Consider the following 23,112-nt stretch of genomic DNA (forward strand, 5'->3'; position numbering starts at 1 on the left):
CTGATTTTTAAATAGTTACTCTGGTTCTTTGCTTAAGTAAATAAGTCAGTGCATTAGTAGCACTGTAGCCAGTTGAAGAGGATCTACTGTTAACACACACAGAGACATGAAATCTTATAAGCAGCCCTGTGCATTCGCTGCTTTTGTAAGGGGTCACAAAGTGGGATGTCATATAAAATTTACCCTTAGGAGTTACAACAATGGAGCTTAAACGGAGGAGGAGTAAGACATTTATAATCGATAAGCACAAGTACCTCTATAAGCAAGATAAAAGTCAAATGGCTTTATTCCGTTGTGGCAGGCTGGTGTCCTGCAGGTTTTGCTTCCATTACAGTTTTTCGTTCCATGCGAGCTAATGAGCCACAGCTGGCTTGTATCTCGCTGATGCCTTCAGGGAGCAGCAAAAAACTGCAGGACACCAACTCTGGATAACAAGAATAGATGTCTTTTTTTTTTTTTAAGAAAAAAAGTGTTGTATTTAAGTAGAGTATTTCAAAGCACGTGTTGTAATTACTCACTTGAGATCTGGGATTTATTTTTCTCTTCATTTAGCTCTAATATAGCTGAAGAACAGTAGCTTTTATTGGTCTATAAAGACTAAAAGTGAATCGAACACATTATGAAAATTTATGTAATGGACTCCAGAGGGTTCCTTGCATATATGCTCGTGTTATTTACATCATGACTTGTTTGGGCAGCACTGCTGATATGGCTCTGCAGCACTGAGTGGCGCCTTAGGATGAGCTGTTCTCAAAGTCTAGGCACGGCGATCAATGCATGCTGTGATTTCCTTGCAGTATGAAAGCGTCAGTAGCTCTTTGTGTCTTGACAGACCAGCAAGACTGGTGAAGCAGTCACGTCAGCCACACAGTCCATGAGAGCCTCCAAAATCAATATCTGAGCCCTTTAGGCCTTTAGCGTACATGGAGGGAAGCGTTTGAGGTGATAGCCTTGTTGTTTTCATGCGGTGGGTCTAAAATTTTTACAGTTTCTATCCCTCAGACCCATGTGAGGGTGTTCAGTGCAAACAGCCTGCGTCCACTTTCATGCAGTGATCTCACCTTTCTTGATTATCTGTCGGAAGAACCGCCACATTTCTTTAGTGCCCTTTGATTCAAAATATATTGACTTTAGAAACTGACTGGTTTGAAACATGGCTTTAATTACCCATTTCCTTGTTGAAAATGGAAGCGTCCCCAAATGGTTCATATTTTCAAATTAAATGGACAGGGTATTGGATTTGTGTGCAAATCTGTTTTAATGACCAGAGTTCACATGAAACTCCAGCTAAAAACACCTTTGTTATCAATAAGTACATTTGTCTATCTGTAACATGTTTTTGTGACTTAGACGCAACAATTACACAGAAAAATTAATCATAAATTACTGATCATCTTAATTCCTGTTTGTGATTGGTGCAAGGAAATGTGATATTCCTATTTCCACAAAAGACATGTTTATTCCTGGTATCACTTATAAATGTCAGTGTTATAAAACATATTTTATTTGCTCATAAGCTGGAGGGCAATGCTCCATTTTTGCATGCACTACGTCAGTAGAGTCAGAGGAACATGAACAACAATCTGACTTGTAAGTGTTCAAACTTTGTCCAACGCTTCCCTCTGCGTATGCTAAGTACTAATCTTGTACAGCAATCTCACTTGATAAACAAGTTTAATTACCTTGTTTTGCTATATTACTTAGCAGCTCTTCACCAAATCAAAACAGCTTACAGTAGGGCGAATGGATTGTGTTTACTTCTCTAAAGTAGTTTTATTTCATGTAACAGCAAGTGGTGGCGCAGACACCACAGACAGTAAGTTAACACAATGGTGGGTCATGCAGGGAGATTTCTTGTTATTTCACAACAACCTCCAATCCAACAGCTCCATTTTTTGAATGGCCGCTTGTGGCTGGTTCAAATAGTGAATGAAGATGTTTATAGCCTGGTAGAAATAGACTTTATAGCTACACTGACCGGCCACTTTACTAGTGATACCTTGCTAGTATCCGGTTGGACCCGCTTTGGCTCTCAGAACCTTTTTAATTCTTTGTGACAAATTCAACAAGGTGCTGAAAACCTTTCTCTGAGATAGTGGGCCATATTGAGTTGATAGCATCACACAGTTACTCCAGATGTTTGGGCTGCATGTCCATGATAGAGATCTATTATTCCACCACAACCCAAAGGTGTTCTGCTGGACTGAGTTCTGGTGACTGTGGAGGCCATCTGAGTACAGTGAACTCATTGACATGTTCAAGAAACCTGTTTGAGATGATTGGAGCTTTGTGACATGGCACATTATCCGGCTGGAAGTGGCCATCAGAAGATGGATACACAATGCACAATTGTTACCAAGGTTCACAAAATGTGCCAAGACGATATCAGTCACACTAGTACACCACCAGCACCAGCCTGAACTGCACCATTCAAATGTTACAGCAGAAATTAAGACTAAACAGACCAGGTGATGTGTTTCCAGTCTTGTACTGTCCAGTTTTGGTGAGTCCATGTGAACTGTACTTTCAGTTTATGTACTTAGCTAACGGGATTGGCACCATCTATTTGAAGGTTCAACATGTTTAGAAGTGCTTTTCTGGGAGTTGTTTTCTACGTCACTGCTGGCTTTCTATCTGCTGAAAGCAGTGTGGCACCACCAACTATGCCATGTTCAAAGTCACCTAAATCACATTTTTGCCCCGTTCTTGTGCTGAATTTGAACTCCAGCAGATCGTCTTGATCACGACTTACTGCCATGTGATTGGCTTGTGATATATTTGCATTAGCAAGCATTTGCACAGAAGTACTTAACGAAGCGCAGCTCACAAAAACTGTACAGGAATATAATAAATCCACAGCAGACCCAACAATTTGTTCATGCTTTTCAGCATACACTTTCTTTATTCACAGTTGTCGTACTTTACACGGTCGACTGCAGCTTTTCAGCTCGCAGCCGAACACACACCAACAACAACAATCAGTCAGGACCCAGCACTGGCTTTAATGCTGGTGCGACGTGATCGCTGATGCCACTCAGGTGTGTCCGCCTCGCTGCAGCCACGCCACAGACCATGCCCCGCCACAAGGAGGTTATTTCCTTAGAGAGTGTCTGCCTGAATTGTACTAAAGCTTGAATTCATGCATTATTTCACAAGTGCCTGCTGACAGTCTCCTAGGCCTCATATTAGCTCATTTCGGTCACTGTACCTATTAACTGTGTTTGGTGTAATTATCTAATACATGTAAATAATGATGCTGACACAATATTAAAGAATTCTTGCTCCAGTTTGGATGAATGCAACTCATGTAATCAATAAAATGCGAACGATTGCATTGTGGGATTGCTACCAGAAATCTTTCCACACAGTAGCAAAGAAATGGATCGATATTTACTGTCAGAATACCGATATAGCGGTGGACAGCAAACAGAGTCCACCATCTAGGGAATAAGAACTGATTTTAGACATGAAGCTAAAGTTTTTCTTGACTTGGTGTTGTGACTTTCTGAGGTCTTTCCTGGTTGCTTGGCAACATATCTGTGATGACAGATCTCCAGTAACCTTTTCTTTGTATTGAGAGGGAACCATTACACTAATTACACTGAAGTGACGAGTTTAGTCAGAGTTTGCACATCATCTGCATCTAAACTAGGGTTAGATAGTTCATCAGCTTACTACCCAAACTTTAAACCTAAGCTTTACCTCACTGCGCAAACCTTGATATTTCACAAGTGTTCAAATTCATTCTAAATCTCAAACAGTAACCTCATGCTTTCTGTGTGGGTAAAAATATTTTTTAACAAAATCGTATTAGTATTAGTTTAAAGCTGAATTAAAAAAGATTTAATTAGGAGCATTGCAGACTGTTTTTTCGAGTTTCCTTAATAAATTTACTCTAGTTAATTGAAGTAACTTTATCCAAAGCATTGTTAAACATGGAGGGCACATTAGGAAAAAAATGGTTATGTACTAAAAAAATATCAGGATGTAGTTTTACATTTATATGAAAAACAAAGATATCACTCTTGCCTGAATTAAGGAACAATAAAAGCCTTGTGTTTTTTGGAAATTATAACTGATGTTTGGTGATACAAATTAAAAAATGTTTGCAGAAAGCAATGATGTTTATTCCAGCACAGAGTGCAAAAGTAATTCCTCAAATATCTCACAGCAACACTGCAGTGCTCTGGGTCTCTCATCAGCGATCAATATGCTAATTAGCTCTAAAATTTGAAGCGAGATGAATCTTTTCTAATCTCCGTGAAGAACGTGCTGTTCTGTCACTCATTGATGAAGGCTTATAATTTGCCTAGCCTCGTTTTATTGACACGGAGCAGGGATCGGTCTGGTCACTGTCGGGAAAATGTCATGGATCACGTTAACGATCGACACTAAGACTCATTCCCGCAGAGCTCATAATTGCTTTCTCCTGCTGGGCAATTTTCCTAATGATTAATTCTATTTTTTACCCACATAGAATTATTCTTCCAGATAATTCTGTGAAATGTCTGATGTGTTTGTCTGTTTTGTTTTTCAATATTTATCAGTCCTTCAAGCATCTGGGTTGAAGGATACCTGTTCACAGAATCGTAGCTCAAGTTAAAGTTTGTTTATATCATAAACGTGGTTGATATTTGATGATTTCATTGGTATGATAGCACATTTGCATGTAGCTCTCTTCTAAAGCAAAGATAAATCAAGTGTCAGAAGCCCCAATTGTAAACTCACACTTGGTTAAAATGCATCATGGCACTCAGCTTTTAAAAGAATTATGTTTTATATCTGTATAAGTGATGGTAGATTATAATATTGATCAGGCTGAAAGTTTGGTGGAAACACTCCTTAATTGTAGTTAATATTTGGACATCTGAAGTGTGCTTTGAAACTGTTGACATAGCCACAGGGAGTTTTTAGTTTTTATCGATTTGAATGCAGGAGAGTGGGCTAATCTGCCATCTAGTACTAATATAATTTTCTAAAATAACTACTACATGAAAAGCCAATTACAGTTTGAAGCACATGAAACCACTGAAGGAATAAAAATCATTTCAACTTCCAGAAAAAAACATTCCACTTTGGATAGTATCCTGTCACTGAAAAAGTGATAAATGATATTGTTTTCTTGTTTTAATATATGATGCGTAACTCTTTCTGTGATTACAACAGTGCCCCAACAATATCCACAGAGCTTGTTTTATTGGGATTAGCAAGGCTACTAAAAGTATTTCTAGGCATTAAACTGAAAAAGGTTAGTAGGATCCCTGACAATAAGTCTAGGCCCCCATATGGCCCATAAGCTAAAGCTGAGATTTTTCTTTTCCTGCAAGTTCAGGAAAAACCAGGAGCTCCTTATTAACAGTATAAATTTCATTCACGTTATTAAATTGTTTATTACGTGGTTCTGTTCATTTTTGCTGAGTTTTAAAAAAACTTTTCTGTATGTAAACTATCAATGTGTCCACAGACAGAACATTCAACCTGCAGCATGTTAGCAATGTCACAGGGACTCCAGTGACCACAGATACTGAATGTTTGCTCCAAGTGTGTCTCGGCCTGGTGGTCAGATCCCCAGCTGCTGAGGCTGTTGGGACATGGAACGCTATCTTTCTGTTGGGGGATGAGCCTAAGTTGGTGTGTGAGGCTGAGAAATATCAACTAAAGATAGTCGGGCTCACCTCAACACACAGCTTGAGCTCTGCAACTAGGGTCCTGGAAATGGGCCAGACTCTGTTCCACTCTGGAGCCACCCTTAGTGAGAGCCAGCAGACAGGGATGGGTATTCCTTTATTCCCTGTCTCATAACCTGTATCTCAGAAGAGGGTTTTTTTTACCTGCCCTTTGGCTCAGGGGGTGGTTCCTGACATTTATCTGCACTTATTCACCAAATAACTGTTCAGAGCACCCAGCCTTCTTGGAGTTGCTGGGTGGGGTGCTGTAGGATGCCCCACCTCATGACTCCATTGTCCTAATGAGATCATTTAATGCTCACATGGGCAATAAAAGTGAAACCTGGAAAGGCATGACAGGGAGGAGCAGCCTGCCTGACCCGAAACCGAGTGCTGTTCTGGTATTGGAGTTGTGTGCTAATCACAGCTTGTCCATAACAAATACTATGTTTAAGCATAAGGGTGTTCATAAGCGCATGTTACACCAGGACAACCTTGGTCACAGGTCAATGACTGATTTTGTGATTGTATCCTGAAGTCTTTGGCCATATGTCACGGACACTTGGATGAGGAGACGAGCTGAGCTCGACTCATCACTACTTAGATGTGAGTTGAATCAGTTGGCAAGAGCGGATGTTGGGGATGTTGGACAGATATATTTAGGGTGCACAGAGCTGTGGCTGCAAGTAGGTGCCTGTCATGTTGACACTGTGGTCAGCAGCACAGGAGCACCACAGGGAACTGTGCTGTCCCCTCTTCTCTTCACCCTGTACACCTCTGACTTCTGCTACAACTCTGAATTATGCCATATTCAGAAGTTTGCAGATGACACGGCCATCATGGGGTGTATCTGGGATGATCAGGAAGAGGAGTACAGAAGTCTGGTGAGGAACTTTGTCGCATGGAGTCACACAAACCACCTGCAACTCAACACCTCAAAGACTAAGGAACTGGTTGTGGACTTCGGGAGGTCCAGAGAAGGTCCACTGCCGGTTCAGATAGAGGGGGAGGAGGTGGAGGTGGTCAACAAGTACAAGTACCTCGGGCTGTGGGTGGACAATAAACTGGACTGGTCATGCAACACAGAGCACCTGTGTAAAAAAGCCCAAAGCCGACTGTACTTCCTCAGGAGGCTGAGGTCTTTTAACATCTGCAGGAAGCTCCTGAGGATGTTTTACCAGTCAGTGGTGTGCTGGAGTACTTTTCTATGCTGTGGTGTGCTGGGGGAGCAGCACAGCAAAGAGGGACTCATCCAGGCTGGAGAAACTGATCAGGAAGGCTAGCTCTGTGGTCGGCATGAAGCTGGACACTCTGGTGACAGTGGCAGAGAAAAGGACATTAAAGAAACTGATGGACATTATGAACAATGCTGGGCATCCTCTGCACACGGCCATAAACAATCAGAAGAGTCTGTTCAGTGACAGGTTGCTTCTCCCCAAGACAAGAACTAACAGACTTAAAAACTCCTTTGTCCCACACGCCATCAAACTGTTTAACTCCTCTCTGGAGGGGAGAGGGAGGGGAGACAGGAGGACAAAGGAGGGGGGAACAACTAAGCTGTAGTGCCTCTTCACCTCACTGTACAATACCTTGTGCAATACTTTTTGTAAATAGTCAACAGTGCAATAGACTCAATACTTGAAATGTGCAATTCACTTGTATTTTTATTTTTTATTCCTATTTATTCTATTTATCCCCTTTGTATATTTTATTTATATTTGTCTCTGTATTTATATGTGTGTGTGTGTGTGTGTGTGTGTGTGTGTGTGTGTGTGTGTGTGTGTGTGTGTGTGTATATATATATACATATATACATATATACATATATATATATATATATATATACATATGTATGTATGTATGTATATATGTATGTATATATATATATATATATATATATATATATATATATATATATATATATATACATATGTATGTATGTATGTATATATGTATATATATATATATATATATATATATATATATATATATATATATATATATATATATATACATACATACACACACACATAACAATTCTGTAACTGTAACTTCGGTTGTTGCTGTGCTTTTTGGAAGTCGAATTTCCCAGAGGAACCCACCCGAGGGATTAATAAAGTTCTATCTTATCTTATCTTATGTTGCGGTAATCCCCGAACCAAATGGTGAAGCCATAAAGCTGAAGAAGCAGACTTATCGGTGTAGGCTAACTTGTGGGACAGATACTGCCAGACCAAGTGCAATGTGACTCAGGTGGTAGCTGAAGCAAAAACACAGGTCTGGAGGACTTCAATGAGGCAATGAAACAAAGTGATTTTGGTAAATATTCACCCGATTCTGGAGTGGAAAGCTATACTATACTCACACAGTGTACAGTAAAAGTAGAAGGATTGCCACTGACTTCAACTGAGGATATAGCTGAGCAGTGGAAAGAATACTCTAAGGATCTCCTCAATCCTGCTGACACACCTTCTGTAGAGAAGGCAGAGTCTGGGGACAAGAGGATGACTGGCCCCTCACTAGTTGTTACTGATGTAGTTACGTTTGACTTGAGGGCCATCAGAGGCCAGGAGAGAGAAGAGAAAGCTAGCACGGCCAGCGATGAGACAGAGGCTAACTATTATAGCTGTACACTAACATGACTGGGTACTGGATTGACTTTGCTAGCAGTGAGAACTTGCAGACAACAGGAGTGATTGTAGAGCTGATGTGATGCAGCTCCTGCTCCTGTGATTAGACAGTAATCAGGACACAACTAAGAACAAACAAAATGACAAAGACACAACTGCATGAAGTCAGAGTCTGAAATGCAGAAAAACGGAAGAGATTTGAGATTTAAAGCACATGTAACAGAAGCTGTTTAGCTTGCAGAAGGCAGGCAAGAAAATGAGTGGGCTAGAGCGATGACGACAAAATTAAGTTTGGCAGGCTGGAAAAACGGAAGTGAAGTAAAGAATACACTAACAGCCTGGACGGGAATGCAGGCAGAGGAGTGAATGCAGATCTTCTTTATTGAACTTCATAAGCTTTTGTGGTCTAAAGACCCAGAAAAACCCTTTATTGTGTAAATCAGTCTATTGTAGCTATGAAGCCTTCCCGTCTGTCAAGCTAATGTTAGCATTAAAACAGCATCACTGTCATCACTATTGTTAACAGTTGTTGTTAGATATTTGCAGAGATATTCCCCTTAAAAACAAGACTTTAAACCCCAAAGCATACTCTGATTGTTGTGCTCCACGTGCTCTTTGCCTACCTCAGATATAAAATGAGTGTGACCAATATAGTTTGCTCACCAAAGCAAAACTAGGCAACAGTGGTTCACAGCACTAAAAGCATTTTTATGAAATGGTTACCTGTCAAATAACCACAACATCATATCAAAGTGTCCCAAAACTGAAAATCATGCTGTCTAAAAATGCAGCATGATTTTTTAGACCTGTTGCTTTATGAAAATCCCTTATTATAGTTGTTATGACAATAATAACCCTAAAGGCCCTCTTGCAATCGGATCAAACAGAAGCACATAAAACTGTACTTATGTTATGCACGGGCGCGCGCGCACACACACACACACACACACACACTAGACAATTCAAAACAACGTGAGCTATGGTGCTCTGTAAAAGCTGTAATCTGAAAATATGACATCATCGCAACTTTGTGTTTAAAGTCAGCAGGTGAATCCAAAACCATTCTGCTTACTGTCAGCAGCAGAGGACGGCTCTCCTTGACAGCTCCCACACAGCCGAGGCAGCCAATCACCATGATGATCGTCCCCACTGCGATGAGCAGGTTGGCTGCAGACAGGGAGGGAAGGGATGATGACAGGGTGGCGAAGTTCCCTTGGGTCACTGAGAGCCAGACCCCGACGCCCAGGATGCCACATCCTCCCAACTGCAGTGGAAACACAAATAGATGTAAAGCTATCAGTGTGCTGGCAGTACAGGCAAACATGGTAAAGTCTAAAGTATTTACAGATATGTTGTTATTTTCCACTTAGTTTTTTTTCTCAAAAGAATAAATTAAAAACTGGTTGGAGCATGCAGATTAACGAGGGAAAGCCAGATAGCGAGGAAGTGAACAAGTCTGAGGAATGTCTGACAAAATCACCACATACAAGTTAAAGGCTGTGCTGTGATTTCAGCTATGCTCACATGTAAAATGATTAGTCACAGAGAAAATTAGGAGTGACAATACACCTTTTTCATTTTTTTTCCCTCACACAGTGAATAGCCTCTGCAAGGGAAAAGCCCACAAACACACAGCACGTGTACATCCAGCTCATCCACAGATGCTTCTCACTGAGCAGGGAAGACAGAGAGAGAGAGACACCCGCAGGGTGACAGCAAGTCCTCACACCAAAGGGGCAGTGCTGGCAGCCATTTAACCAAAAAGTAACTAGATTTGATCTTATGCATTCCTTTTTAGTAATTTAAGGGATATAAAAGTTGTTGCAAAATCTAAAAAACTGGCAAAGGGGAACTTAAGTGTGATGAGGACTTGCTCTGAGTGAGAGACTGAGATCATTTATATTCCCATGCTGAAAAGTTAATTCATGAATGGTCACATTTAGGCACAAATTTATGTTCACCAGGGTATAATTGTACATACAACACAATAGTGTCTATACTAGTTGATAAAAGAGTAGTTCACCATCGTGTGATGGATATTTGTGGCTAGACAGTGGTGTTCTGATTTAAATCTTTGGGGCAGAAAATACTTCCCCTCCTAGTAACATGTCCAAAGTAAACATACAAGGAGACTCTCTGTTCCTGTTTTTTTTTTCCGTTGTTGTTGTTTTCTCTGTGGGAGAGAAATGTCAGAGAACTTCTGTTAGCAGAGATATGATGAAATGCACCCAGGTGTACGTGGCGTGGTCAATATCAGAGCGAGACACACTGTGATTGCAACATGTTCTGTTAATCTTTGATATATTTATTGAAAACCTTTTTGGTTTTGTAAGACATCTGGGCCTCAAAGTCTCCTAGCAAAAGTGAACCTGCAGCTCACTGCCGATTTCCATCACATGACCGACTGCAGTCAGTTGGGACGAGCGTTTGAAGAATTCAGTTGCTCTGCTGCAAAATCTTCACTATTTTCAGTCCAAAGCCAACTTGGCTCCTTTGAATTTTTGTCCTTAAGACCCAGAGCATGTTTGCTTCAAAGACACAGAATGATTGTGGGTAAAGAAAGGTTTTTAGATGTGTTTTAAAAATTGGGTAAAGGGAAATAATATACACTCTCTACGGCCTCATGACAGAACTCCCAAAGGCGATAAGACTCACATGGCTAAATACATGATTATTGTTTCTCCCCCCTCCTGTTTTTTCCTATTTCTAGCTATAGCACAAGATCTTATTTAATGAGCTCTTCAGCCAGAAGTAGGGCAAAGTTAAAATTAAAAAAACAGTCAAGTGGAGCTCCAATCACTGAAAGCAGCTTTCTCTTCAACCATCTACCAAGGCTGGGAGGTTTGAGCAGCTCACAGATGAAGGGGCGTTCGGTCACTATTGCTTGCAACAGACCTTTATTACACCCCAGAGTGTGTTCTCTAATCATGATTGGCTGCACGGAGAAGGGCAAAGGAAGAAAAGGAAAAGCTGATAATAGATGGTGGTGGTGAACATTTTAAGGGCAGATACAAAACCCTGCTAGAGGATGTGAATGCACTTTATTTCAGTTCAGAAAAAAAAAAGAATACTTTGCCAAATTACTGGTATCTTTTGCGTAAGTGTACTCAAACATGAAAGAACAGGGACAGAAAGAATCATGTTTGACAAATGTGCAAATACACTGTGTTGGCACTACAGATGGCAGTTGTTATAGATATGCTGGGTGGTGCTTTCACTTGGTGTAGGCCCTCGCTGCTGTATTGTATCACTTACTGTTCTTCTTAAAACACAGTGTTGTAGCTTTTTAATTCTTGTTCTGTGCTTTGTAAATTTTATGTGTGTTAAAAGCACTACATTAATAAATTGTACTTACTTATTTAATTACCTGGTTACAATGGGGTGAATATGCTTGTTAAATTAATCAAGTCATACTAATTGTAAGAATCCTTGAACCACAGGCCAAAGAGAAGAAGTGGCAGCAATTTTTCACTCCAGTATATTTATTAACCAGAGAACTGGACATTTTTTTTTTATTAAATCAGAAGCTTAACTCTTAGCCTTGTACACTGTAATTGAAAAACTTAAAAAATATTATTTTTGTTATCATCCAGCCGGCCTTTACTCAAAAATTCTATTTAATTTCGCAGATTTTTTTTATACTGATTTAGTGCTCAGTTCAGATAAAATAATTATTGTAGGTAATTAATGTAGATGTTGTAAATAACAGCCTCAACACATCATTTAATTTTGTATTAGACTGAAGTGGCTTCTCTCAAAATGTAAATAGGCCTGTCAACTCTTTAATCCCACTTTGAATCTTGCCCTGAACTGTGGCATAGAACTTCATTCACCAGTAATTCCTGAAAAACCCTCTTTTGTTTGAGCATTTCTTAATAACAATAAAATTACAATAATGGATTACACTGCAATAAAGAATACATTTCATTACAGAAAATGTCTTTCTGAAAGTGCTAGAACTAAGGTTAACGAAGTGATTCCATTGTTATTTTCTTCAGCGTTGTGTGCCAACACAATGCAGAACAGCTACCAAAACTTTACTCCTACAGAACCTGATTATTTTGATAATAGTGTAACATACGAGAAATCACAGATTCATGACTGTCAAATCTGGACCTTAAAGCAGACGACACATAAATTAGAGAGGAAAGGCCATTGCATTCACTGTGTGTACAAGATTTTTGTTTGGTCTGGAAAATATAGACAATAAGTCCTCTATAAAGGATTGATCAAGGAAAACATGAACAGCCCCAGGTTGCATCACAGATAAAATTGTAACACTGTTAACACTAAAAATACTGTTAATAATGAAGGACTGCAATGCACAAATTGGAGTCTGAAAGATAGCAATTTGTGCATATAAATGGGGAGTCTTCCTCACACACAATTAAAGAGTTCCATGTTGGGACCAATCATTTTTTACATTACATGTTTCCTTAGACAACGTTAACAGAAAACACCGCATACATTTTTTCCTATGTAGATGACGCCCAGCTTTTTTAAATCCATGAAGCCAGATGATACGAATCAGCTAGTTAAACTATGGGCATGTCCTGAAGAAAAAAAAATGCCTGGATAATCTTTAATCTTTCCTATTTCTAAATCAGCTCCTATTTTGGATTCGAGAGACAGACACTCTTTAATTTTCAGATTAGAATCAAAACTTTACATTTTGATAAAGCTTATAGCTAGGGCTGGATCAGCTCACCCAGAATCCCCCCTTAGTTATGCAGCATTAGGATCAGGCTGTTGGGGTTTCCCATGATATACTGCTACTTCTTCACTCATATCTTTTCATTCTCTGTTTTCATAACCCATTGCTGTATTTATTCATTAGCAATTACTAACCTCTGAATCTCTCCCCTATAGAGTGCCTTTTTCTCTTTCTCTTGCGGCAGAGCAATTTGTTGAGCGTGGCTGGAAGTTTCTTCCTATTGCAGGGAGTCTTTCCTTCCCATTGTCGCCAAGTGCTTATAGGGTGTCGAGTGATTGCTGGTCTGTCTTTCTAATATTTTAAGATCTTCACCTTACAACATAAGTGTCTTCAGGTGACTGTTGTTTGACACTAAACAAATAAATTTGAATTAAATTAAATTTAAATGAAGATGAAAAAGTTTTCTGGTCTTTCACATGCTTTGTACTTTGAGTATACCAAAGGACATTTTCTATTCATATCTCTTGTGCATATTTGACCCTGTGCTCCTATCTATACATTTATATGTATATAAATATATATGATAAATTTATAAATTTATAAGATTCAGACTTGCATCTTGCTATAACTTGTGCAGAAATGTGAACAGCTCTAAACCACAACATTTCTGTTTAAATGAGACTATTTAACTAACTCAGGGACTTGGATATGAGATTGATGGGTAAAACTAACCTTGAATTGTCACAACAAGGTGAATGACACTCATTAAATGGCTACAGTTATAGAATACAGAATAGTTTTAGAAAAACTGATAATCAAACCACCATCATTTATGAGAAGCAAAGGTCACATCTTACATACAGTCTAAAATTAGATATTCCATTTAGAGTTAGCTAATAGAGAGAAAGACGAGAAAAGCATTTTCACTTGATTAGCAATGTTATTTACCTGTCAGTTCAACCTAATAATAATAGCATATATAGCTGAATACTGAGTAAAATATTTAGTATAGTCTTTAATTAATTTGTGCAGCAACTTCGACAAACTTTCCCTCCATCTAGCAGCTTTTACAGGCAGTTTTGCGTATGCTGTGATCAGAAGTCATCTTGATTAGCACCCATCCCCCAAAACAGCAGCTTAAATCTTTACAGTCACACCGATTTGCAATGTTGGAATTGATGCAGCCATCTGGACTGCCTCCCTCCCTAGCAGCTACTCTCTGTATTTGTAGTAGAGCCTATGAATCTGGCAGCTGAACCAGGTCCATGGCTGTGGATGATCTGAATGTGAGAACATACAGTTTTCTTCAATAAACACCTATTAATTAAACGCCCCTGATGAGATCTGAAACATGAAAAACAACCTATGTACAGTGGAACAGATGTATCCACACTGATCCACAATGATTGTTTGAGCTCACGATGAAAGAGTGTCTGAAAATTTCTTCTAATAAAATATACATGTGCTGTGGATGTACTTGACTCCTGAGTTTTGAATTCAAAATACAAGTGCATGTTATAATGATTTTTCTCACATATGAATATCCAATCTCCTTGCACTTCTGAGCGCTCTATCCACAGAATAGATCACGAGTTCATATACTTTAAATTAAATATATCACTTTGATTTAAGCCATTATCTAAATTCTCTTACATATATGAATAACATGTAAAGTCTCAAGGGCAACGATTAGCCAGGAGAGAGATTTCACGGCCAATGTGCCAAAGGATGTCAGTTTGAATTCACATGCTTCATGTATCATATATTCTGAGACACTTTGATGTGTGAATCATGTATGCGGTTTGACCGAGAATCCTTCTTGCTAAATCTGCTCTCATAGTCAAAGCCTAGCGGTGAGCTTTAAAGGTTGCCTGTTCAAAATGTGTCTTACACTGTTGGTCTGTGTCACTTTATCACATTATTTGATTTATAAAAGTGGGAGTGGAAAACCTGGAGTTAGGACTGATCTCTGCACTACACTTTCTCGATTTACCAAAAAAAATGGCCACTGTTCGAGGTAACAATATTCATTATTGGAAAAACATTAGAAAAAGCCTCAGAGTCAAATCCTAGATAATTCTGATGACGCATATTCTTGCTTGTGGAAAAATGAGATAATCTCAGTAACATTGTTGCAATTGTGTTTTAGAGGATTGTGATGTGACTGTGCAACCCAGGATGAGGTAACACAGATACTGGATATTGACTTTGGACTCTAAGTGTTTAGTCAATGTTTCCTAAATTAGATGCATGGCACTGCAAACTTTGATGTAAAGAAGTCGTATTTTTCATGTGTGCATTGGTGCAGTATTTGTGTTAAATCCATGATTTCTTTTCAAATGCAAAATTCAAAAGTGATCAAGCTGTTGACCCCAAATCTCCCATAAATGTTCAGTTGGCTTTAGATATGGTGACAGTGAAGGTGACAGGATATGGCTCAAAAGTGCATTCTGATCATCTGATAGCGTTTTCAGTGAGAGAAATGTTTTGTCACTCACCCAAAAGACTTCTTCAGTCTCAGCTGACTGCAGGTTTCCCCCAATCTTATAAACAGTACATTTGCACAATGATTGAACCTAGCACCACTGAAGGAACAAATCTTGTGTATACATATAAGACAAATTTGAATCTTTTAATCATGTCCTTTAATAACAAATACTAAAATGTATGGCAGTTTGTACTAAAACCACATTGGTTTTCTGAGTGTGCATTGATTTCTTGTTTACTCTGACACAGCTTACATGCAACCACATGCAGTGATTTGCTGGTATATCAAAGCAGTGAACATGACTGCATGTTGATTGTCTAATTGCACCACACACTGCACTTGTGTAAATCAGTTGTATTTGGTGTATTTGCAACAACATTGTTTCAGCATTCATTTGTTCCTGTTTTTTCCTGGACTTTGAACATCTGTAGAGGAATTAGCTAAAACAAAGCTACAGTACACTAAATAAAAAACATCCCAGTTTCTTACCAGTTGCTTACAAAGTGCCATTGTATTTTGCTCCAGTTTTATACCACTGCTTTTTATCTATCAAAGACAGATAAAAAGTATTATCAAAAAATTGGCACTAAACAAAGGAATAAATAAAAAAGAAAGTGAAAAGAAAGTGAAAAATACCATAATGCTTCACCTAGTCATAATTTTAAAATACCCCTGTCATGCAGGTTTAAAGAAATCAATAGCCATTATCAGCTGCCAATGAATAATTAAACTGGATGTCATCGTGTTTTAGGGCAAAGATGAGGCACACTTTGGTGTCAAACTATGCAGCAAGAGCAGCACATCAGTAACCACAAATTACTAAGGCCATTTAGTAGTTGGATGACATCAACTTTAAAGTTTTCATATTTTGGACCCTTTGGTGTCACATTTAAAGCAGGGGTGTCCTTTTTCAGTCTGTAGCATTAATGCTGTGAAGAGGCAAATCTTAATTAAAACCATTTTTTTCTAGTCCTTTTAAATCTGACCAAATAATTTTCAATAAAATCAACAGAGTAAAATTAAAAAGTAAAAAGTAAGTGAAAGAAAAGCACCAAACTCCAAAATGGGATACAAAAATTTTGTGGCTTATTCCATCACCACACCCACCATCCAACATGCAGACTTTACGATTTTCACAAATGAACAAGTTTTAGTATTGATGTGTTTCTGCAAAATGCTGTTACTCTACAAAATGTAGTTCTTAAATAACAATTTTAATTTAAAAAATCGAAATAGTATCCAGGTCAAAATGACCAGGCTCCAAATATGATTGTGCCCTAATTGACCAGATTAGGTTGTTCTTTCCAAACAATATAACCAGTGTTTAACTCAGACATGTATAAGTCTGTAAAATATCAACATAACGTGCCTTAGTAAGGTCTCAGTACACTAATAGAGGGATGAAACACCATTCTTCCATTTCATCATTTGTGTATTGCTGATGATCATGGTTCTAATGTCAATACAAGAGCCTATTTACATGATCATAGGACTAGTGTTCTGGTGATAGTCAAGGATATAGTATATGATTCACATTGTTGTCAGGTTTATGGAAGACGCGCCTGGCCGATCATGGTTTGAGACTCAACATCAAGAAGACCGAGTGCATGGAAGCTGGCCCCCAAACTGATGGCACCATTAACATCGACGGGGAAGACCTGAAGAAGGACGACCAATTCAAGTACTTGGGACTGATGATCAGTGGCGACGGGGATATCCATGCGGCATTGACCCGTGCGAGCAAGGCACACGATGGAAATGCGAATGCTCAGGTGGTGTCTAGGCCTCACGCGTTGGGACCAAGTCATGAATGAAGACATCAGAAAACGGCTCGGCATCGCACCAATCATGAAGAAAATGTGCGAGGCATGGCTACAGTGGTACGGACACGTATTACACTCAGAGGACAGCTCAGTGGCGAAAACGGCAATGAGGCTTGAGCCTGGTGGCCAGCGACCCCGTGGCAGTCCGAAGAAACGGTGGATAGATAAAATAAAGGAAGACACGAAGATCGTCAATGCCACCCCAGAAGACGCCTTTGATCGTGCCAAATGGAGACGGATTTGCCGCAAAGCGGACCCTGACATGCGGGATAAACACTAGAAAGAAGACTTGTTGTCAGGCTTATTGATCCTCAAGCCCTGTTGTTCTGATCACCTTGCCCCAAAATATTGATTAGCGTTCCTAAAACTGAAAAATACAAGTCTTCATTATTGCTGTGGAAGAAATGCAGAAAACTTGATGTGATGCGACAGACTATTGTATTTATTTATTGCATATTTAGAGTATATTGTAATTTCATTCAAGGCTCAGTATAGCCTTTCCTTACTGTTGGTAGCGTTATGAAGAAACTCATAAAATCAAGTACGACAAACACCCACTCAGAGGATGTCAGTTCAGTCTGTATTTGTAGGGGGAAGACTAAGGTTAGGGCCTTATATTTGTCCTCTCACTTTAGGTGTGTGTTTTCTCTGAGGGATGTGCCACTCAGGCTCTTCTCAACTTTGCTTTTGTTTGCCATAGCAGCTCAAATACACACACACACAGACACACAGACACACACACACACACACACCTATAAGCTGCAGTGAACTCATTTGAAATAGGCAACAGAAAGTACACTGATGAAAACATAAAGAGCATATGTGGCCAACACAAAATGTAAGTGTCAGAACTGAACATAATGTTGGACTCTTCTTTGTGACTGAATACAACCACACATCTTCCTCCTTCACTCCTGGAGAATAAGGGTCACATTTGCTATGAGTGATAGAGGGAGAAACCTGCCATTTTTCTCAGGTGAACCACAATCTCTTGGTTCTGAGGATAGTAGCTTGCTCACTGACTTTCTCCACAAACTACAAATTTGCTTTGACCCTCTATCTGTTGGGTTGTGCAGGTGGTGTACATTTAGGCTTTGTTGCGTAAAACACCTGCACATGTGGTGGCTTTTTAAAAAATGTTTTAATGCAAGTCAGGGAGAACCAACCACATCATTTATGTACAAAATCAACATGGAAATGTGTTCATTTTTTTGTCTATATAGAGCTGGGTTGGGTGGTGCTTTTTCAAAGCATTCTGCACCATAGCAGTAGCTATTTTACTTAACACAGAGCGAGTTGTTATGTAACTTAATGGAACTTTGAACTGATTAGCCCAGAGAGAAACAAAATGAAACTTTAACATTTTAGACTTTAAAGCCATATGACCTACTTGCAAGATTAATTGGAATAATATCTTGGATAGTTAATCACGCCATCTGAACTGGCCAAAAGCATTTTTGCATCATTTTTAGGGTCAACACGTTTCATTTGGTTCGTATTTACATGTGACATTTTTATCTACACCCAGCCCACACACTTCTCTGGTGTCAGTATTGAACAACTTTTGTGAACAAGACACGAATGCCAGCATAAAACTTGCTGCCATGTGGCTCCAGATTGTGGAAACTGCTTGATAATATTTTGTTGTACAAGAAAAAATAAAAACCATTGGGGCATCAAAGTGTGAAAACAAAATCTTGTGCAATCTGTGCTAAAAACAAGTTTCCATGCGCACTTAAAAAGAAGTCAGCTTGCAAAGCACGAAAAAGGATCAAAGTTCAATTAATCCATGGTAACATATTCGTGATGTGCAACCCTTACTGAGGTCACATTAAGGTTAAAAAGATTGGAAATCACCGTAGCCAGTAACAAAGTTTAAGGTAATGTGTGTTCCTCTTCATTCTAGAATTGCATTATGTAATAAAAATAATTAATAAATAAACATCCCCCTGACATTGTGTTGGCTGATTCCGCTGTTAGCCTTTTCCTGCTTTAATTCAACTAAATAAATAAAGCATCATTTTTTCCCAGCAGACTAATATTCCTATTATTAAGCCTGTGCTTTTGAAAGATTACAGAAGAACTATATATTTTTCTGTCACTGAATTAGCGATTTTTAAAAAATGTATTTATTGAGGGTATTTGGACCGTCCCGGGCCATGATTCCAATGTCAGCAACAAATTCTAGTCTGTAAGCACAAATCAAACCTTATAGAATCTGACATTGCAGTTAACATTGTGTTAGAGTCACCTGTGCCAAATCACAAAAACACCTGTTAATGGTGTCTGTGTATCTTCTCAGTCATCCAGGTCATGGTAGTTCAGCTTTTGTCTGAGGTTGTTGCTAAGTCTGACATGCGGGATGTTATGCTTGGAGAAAATTCTTACAAGTTTCTCTGGCACATCTCTGGTTTCTGACATTCTTTCCTTTGCATTTGATGATTTAATGAAGGCCCAGTTAGAATAAACATGTATTGTATGAGCTTTCTTTATGTGTGTGCTCCTTTTCTTTCCCTTCTGCCTCAGAGGGAACGCTCTCTGCCCGGTGTTGCAGCGTCCTGATCACCCTCAGTCAAAACCAGGTTCATCCCAAGGACAAAACACCCAGACACAAGCTAAACAGTATGCTGTGCAGTGAGGAGTGCTTTGACCCCTACATGCAAGAAAACCCACTCCACAAACTCATGGCACAGCATAAGACAGTCCCCTCAACAGGACAAGAATCAGCTGTAAACCTGCACCTAAAGGACAAAGGTCACTCTTTCAAGCATTCCAGTTTTGACCAAGAAGACAGATGGTTTGAAAGAGGAATAAAGGAGGCTAACTGTGTACCGGGATCAACCATCATTGAACAGACGTGTTGACTTACAGTGTGACACCAGCTCACAGCCACCTTCAATGCAGTCCTGAGATCTCTTCGCAGACCCTTCAGCTCCCACTCACAGCTTGCTTCGGGTGACCTTAAAAGTTTACATGATCGTAAGGTGAGCCGATGTCTCGCAGAGCTTTCACCAGTGACAGGAATGACCCACACGTTTGTTCACATGATTAATAATGACCATCAGAACCACCCCCAAAGGGGACAGCAGCCATTAGAGGTTTATTACGTGAGACTCACATCCAGCTTTTCAAGTACTGAAGTGGCCTCTTGAACGAGCAGTGAAACGTCTTCAGAAACCTAACGAAGCCCAATTGCTTTCTTTTCAAGCTCTCAAGACCTGTTAGTGGTCTGCAGTCACGCAGCTTTCAGTTGTTTAATTCTGAGTTTTTGATATAAACAGTTGTTGCCAGATTGCCGGTGAACTTTTTTTACTTCCACCATATCCTTTAAGAATAAAATATCTCAGCAGAAAACTCTGTAGTAAGAGCAGAGGATCACTGTGAATGACCTGGATGCCACTCAGTCTGCAGCCAAATACCAAAGAGTATCTTTCCTTTTCACATATTTGGCCATGAAGTCTCTGAAAAAAACATGTATATAGAAATGTTTCTAAGACAACAGCAAGTGAGGGTGATGAATCTATTACGGTCTACTGTATAATAGCTGGGTTACATTACATTTACATCAGCACTGTGGATAATCTAAAGACTCGTGCTCAGATTCCTTCATCAGCCTTTAACATCACTTATCCATCTGTGATAGTTGAGAGCGTTTAACTCATCTCAACTGAAACGTGAAGCCCACTGGCTGGATAGAGCATTTTCTGACTAACCGCATCCTTAGTTACTGATTTCATCCACTGGTTCACCTGAGGGCCGTGCAGTCTCCTTTCATGTTTTCATACAAACAACAGTACCAGTCAGCAGGAAAACAGTTCTATCAGCCCTATTTTAGTTTGTTACAGCAGCTTTTAACTCTTTGTAAACTTCTGTGGGTGCAGAAGGTGGACTGTCTCAGTTCAGGTCTATTGGTGGCCTAGCACTACATCCAGTAGACTCATTCTTTCGTGAATTTCTGAATGACGAAGCATCCTGGTTACCGCGGTTTGCCGCGACTGCACTCTTACTACGTCAGCCATTGTGAAAGTGATATTTATGTATCTAAATGAATAAATCTAAATTGTGTGTGAGTCGCAACAAACCCGTTTCTAATTTGCAGTGATGTTAAGACATTTGTTTATTTGCCTGTGCAGCACACACAAACACAGATCGTGATCTTAGTGATAAAGATGGCGAGAGGTGAAATTTCCTGTTTGTTTGTTTTTTGGTTTTGCATTCAGACAAATCTGAATTAAGCTGGAAGGAACATTAACATAAAAATGACCTTTGAATGACAATTTAAAAGACTGTTGAAACCAGCATGAATGACCAAACGGGATTTTTGAAAGCACTCGGTAATTATGGGGAAAATGCAAAAAGACTTTTTTAGTCTTGGTGGTAAAATGCAGCAACAGGCAGAAGAGATTTATCAAGGCTCTTAGTCTCAGCTGGCTAAAAGTTTGTGCGAGGCGTTTTGCCCAGCAAGGGAAATGTCAGCGCTGATTGTTGTTGTCTGCCTCATGTAGAGAAATTTAAAGGAGCTCAAAGTGTTGCTTTGTGAGAGATTCTTCATAAATGCAACAACTAATAGGAACAAAAAGTACTGTATTGTAATATACATAAAAATAATATATCATCATATATATCAATCTTTAGCACTTGGCATACAATAATTATCATCTTTCAGATTAGCTTTGTTATTAAGTTACTTTCAAATCCACATTTTTGCTAAAAGTGTTTTGTTTTTCATAGCCAGTCATTGTGTAAACAGGAAACCGTGCCTCTCCTTAGGCTGTTTGCTGCCTTCAAACTGGGAATTTGAAGACGTTGAACATCCTTGCTGCTCAGGAGAGCACTAACATCAAGCTCCCCTCCAGCAACGCCTTCTCTGGTTCTCTCAGAGCTCCGGTGCAAAGAGACGCTTCAACACACTTGAACCCATTAAGCTATCAACTCATTAGATTGCTGCCACTGGTGGAATATACTGCTAATTAGCTCGGCTAATTAAATTATGACATACGATCGTCTTTAAACCAATGCGGTTGAACGTATGTTGTCCAAATAAAACTGGTAATTGAAAACTGCACATTTCTTTGCTTCCTCCTTAAATTAATGGGAGCTCATTGGCACCACTCACGTCCTTTTTTTCTTTTTACAAGCAGCCCATCGGACAAATTAATTCATCAGAGCAAAACTACCCCCATGTCAGTTTTTCATTTGAAATGATTCAAGCATGCGTCCCCCCTCCTCCCTCCTCCACCCATTTTTTTTCATTTTGCCAAACACATCTTTTACAGGCAGTTTCCTGCAAGAATGCAAATTGCATGTTGTTCATGACTCACAGGAGCATGGTCCTACATTATTGTTCCACATATCAAAGAGTCAATAATAATGTGCTGAAATTCATTCAAGTCACATTGATCTGGATTTCAGCAGAAGGCAGCCTTTTATGACTACTATCATATGGTGTGGACTAGAGATGGACCGATCTGATATTACGTATCGGTATCGGTCCGATACTGACCTAAATTACTGGATCGGATATCGGAGAAAAATAAAAAATGTAATCGATCCATTAAATATCACGGAAGCACCTCACAAAACTTGCAACACGCCGTAACTCACCTCAGAACGTTAGCACGTCGGAGCAGTATGCATCACGTGATAGAGCGGCTGTGGCATGCGGGGTGGTCTGGATAGCATGTGGAGCTTCGCTAGCAACCCGGCATTTCATCTCCGACAAAGTTATCCCCGAGAGAAGTAAAGCACGTGTGTAAGTCCATCTCTGAATGTTTGTAAAGCATTCCTGCGTTAAGCTTAAGGAGCGACTGCCTCTCGCTCTCCGGCTGCTACTTCAATCATGAAACTGCTT

The 23,112-nt window shown here is 39.5% G+C and overlaps 1 protein-coding gene across 3 annotated transcripts in view; it reads right to left on the bottom strand.

Moving 5' to 3' along the window:
* tspan4a (tetraspanin 4a) overlaps positions 1–23,112 on the bottom strand; it is a 162,799-nt gene that overhangs the window by 46,577 nt on the left and 93,110 nt on the right. For all 3 annotated transcript variants that reach the window (XM_026162126.2, XM_026162122.2, XM_026162116.2), the window contains one exon: positions 9,369–9,560. In XM_026162126.2, the coding sequence (XP_026017911.1) occupies positions 9,369–9,560 (192 nt within the window). The remainder of the gene's footprint in view (positions 1–9,368; positions 9,561–23,112) is intronic.

Source organism: Astatotilapia calliptera, chromosome 1 (genome assembly GCF_964374335.1).
Source record: "Astatotilapia calliptera chromosome 1, fAstCal68.1, whole genome shotgun sequence".
Lineage (NCBI taxonomy): Eukaryota > Metazoa > Chordata > Actinopteri > Cichliformes > Cichlidae > Astatotilapia > Astatotilapia calliptera.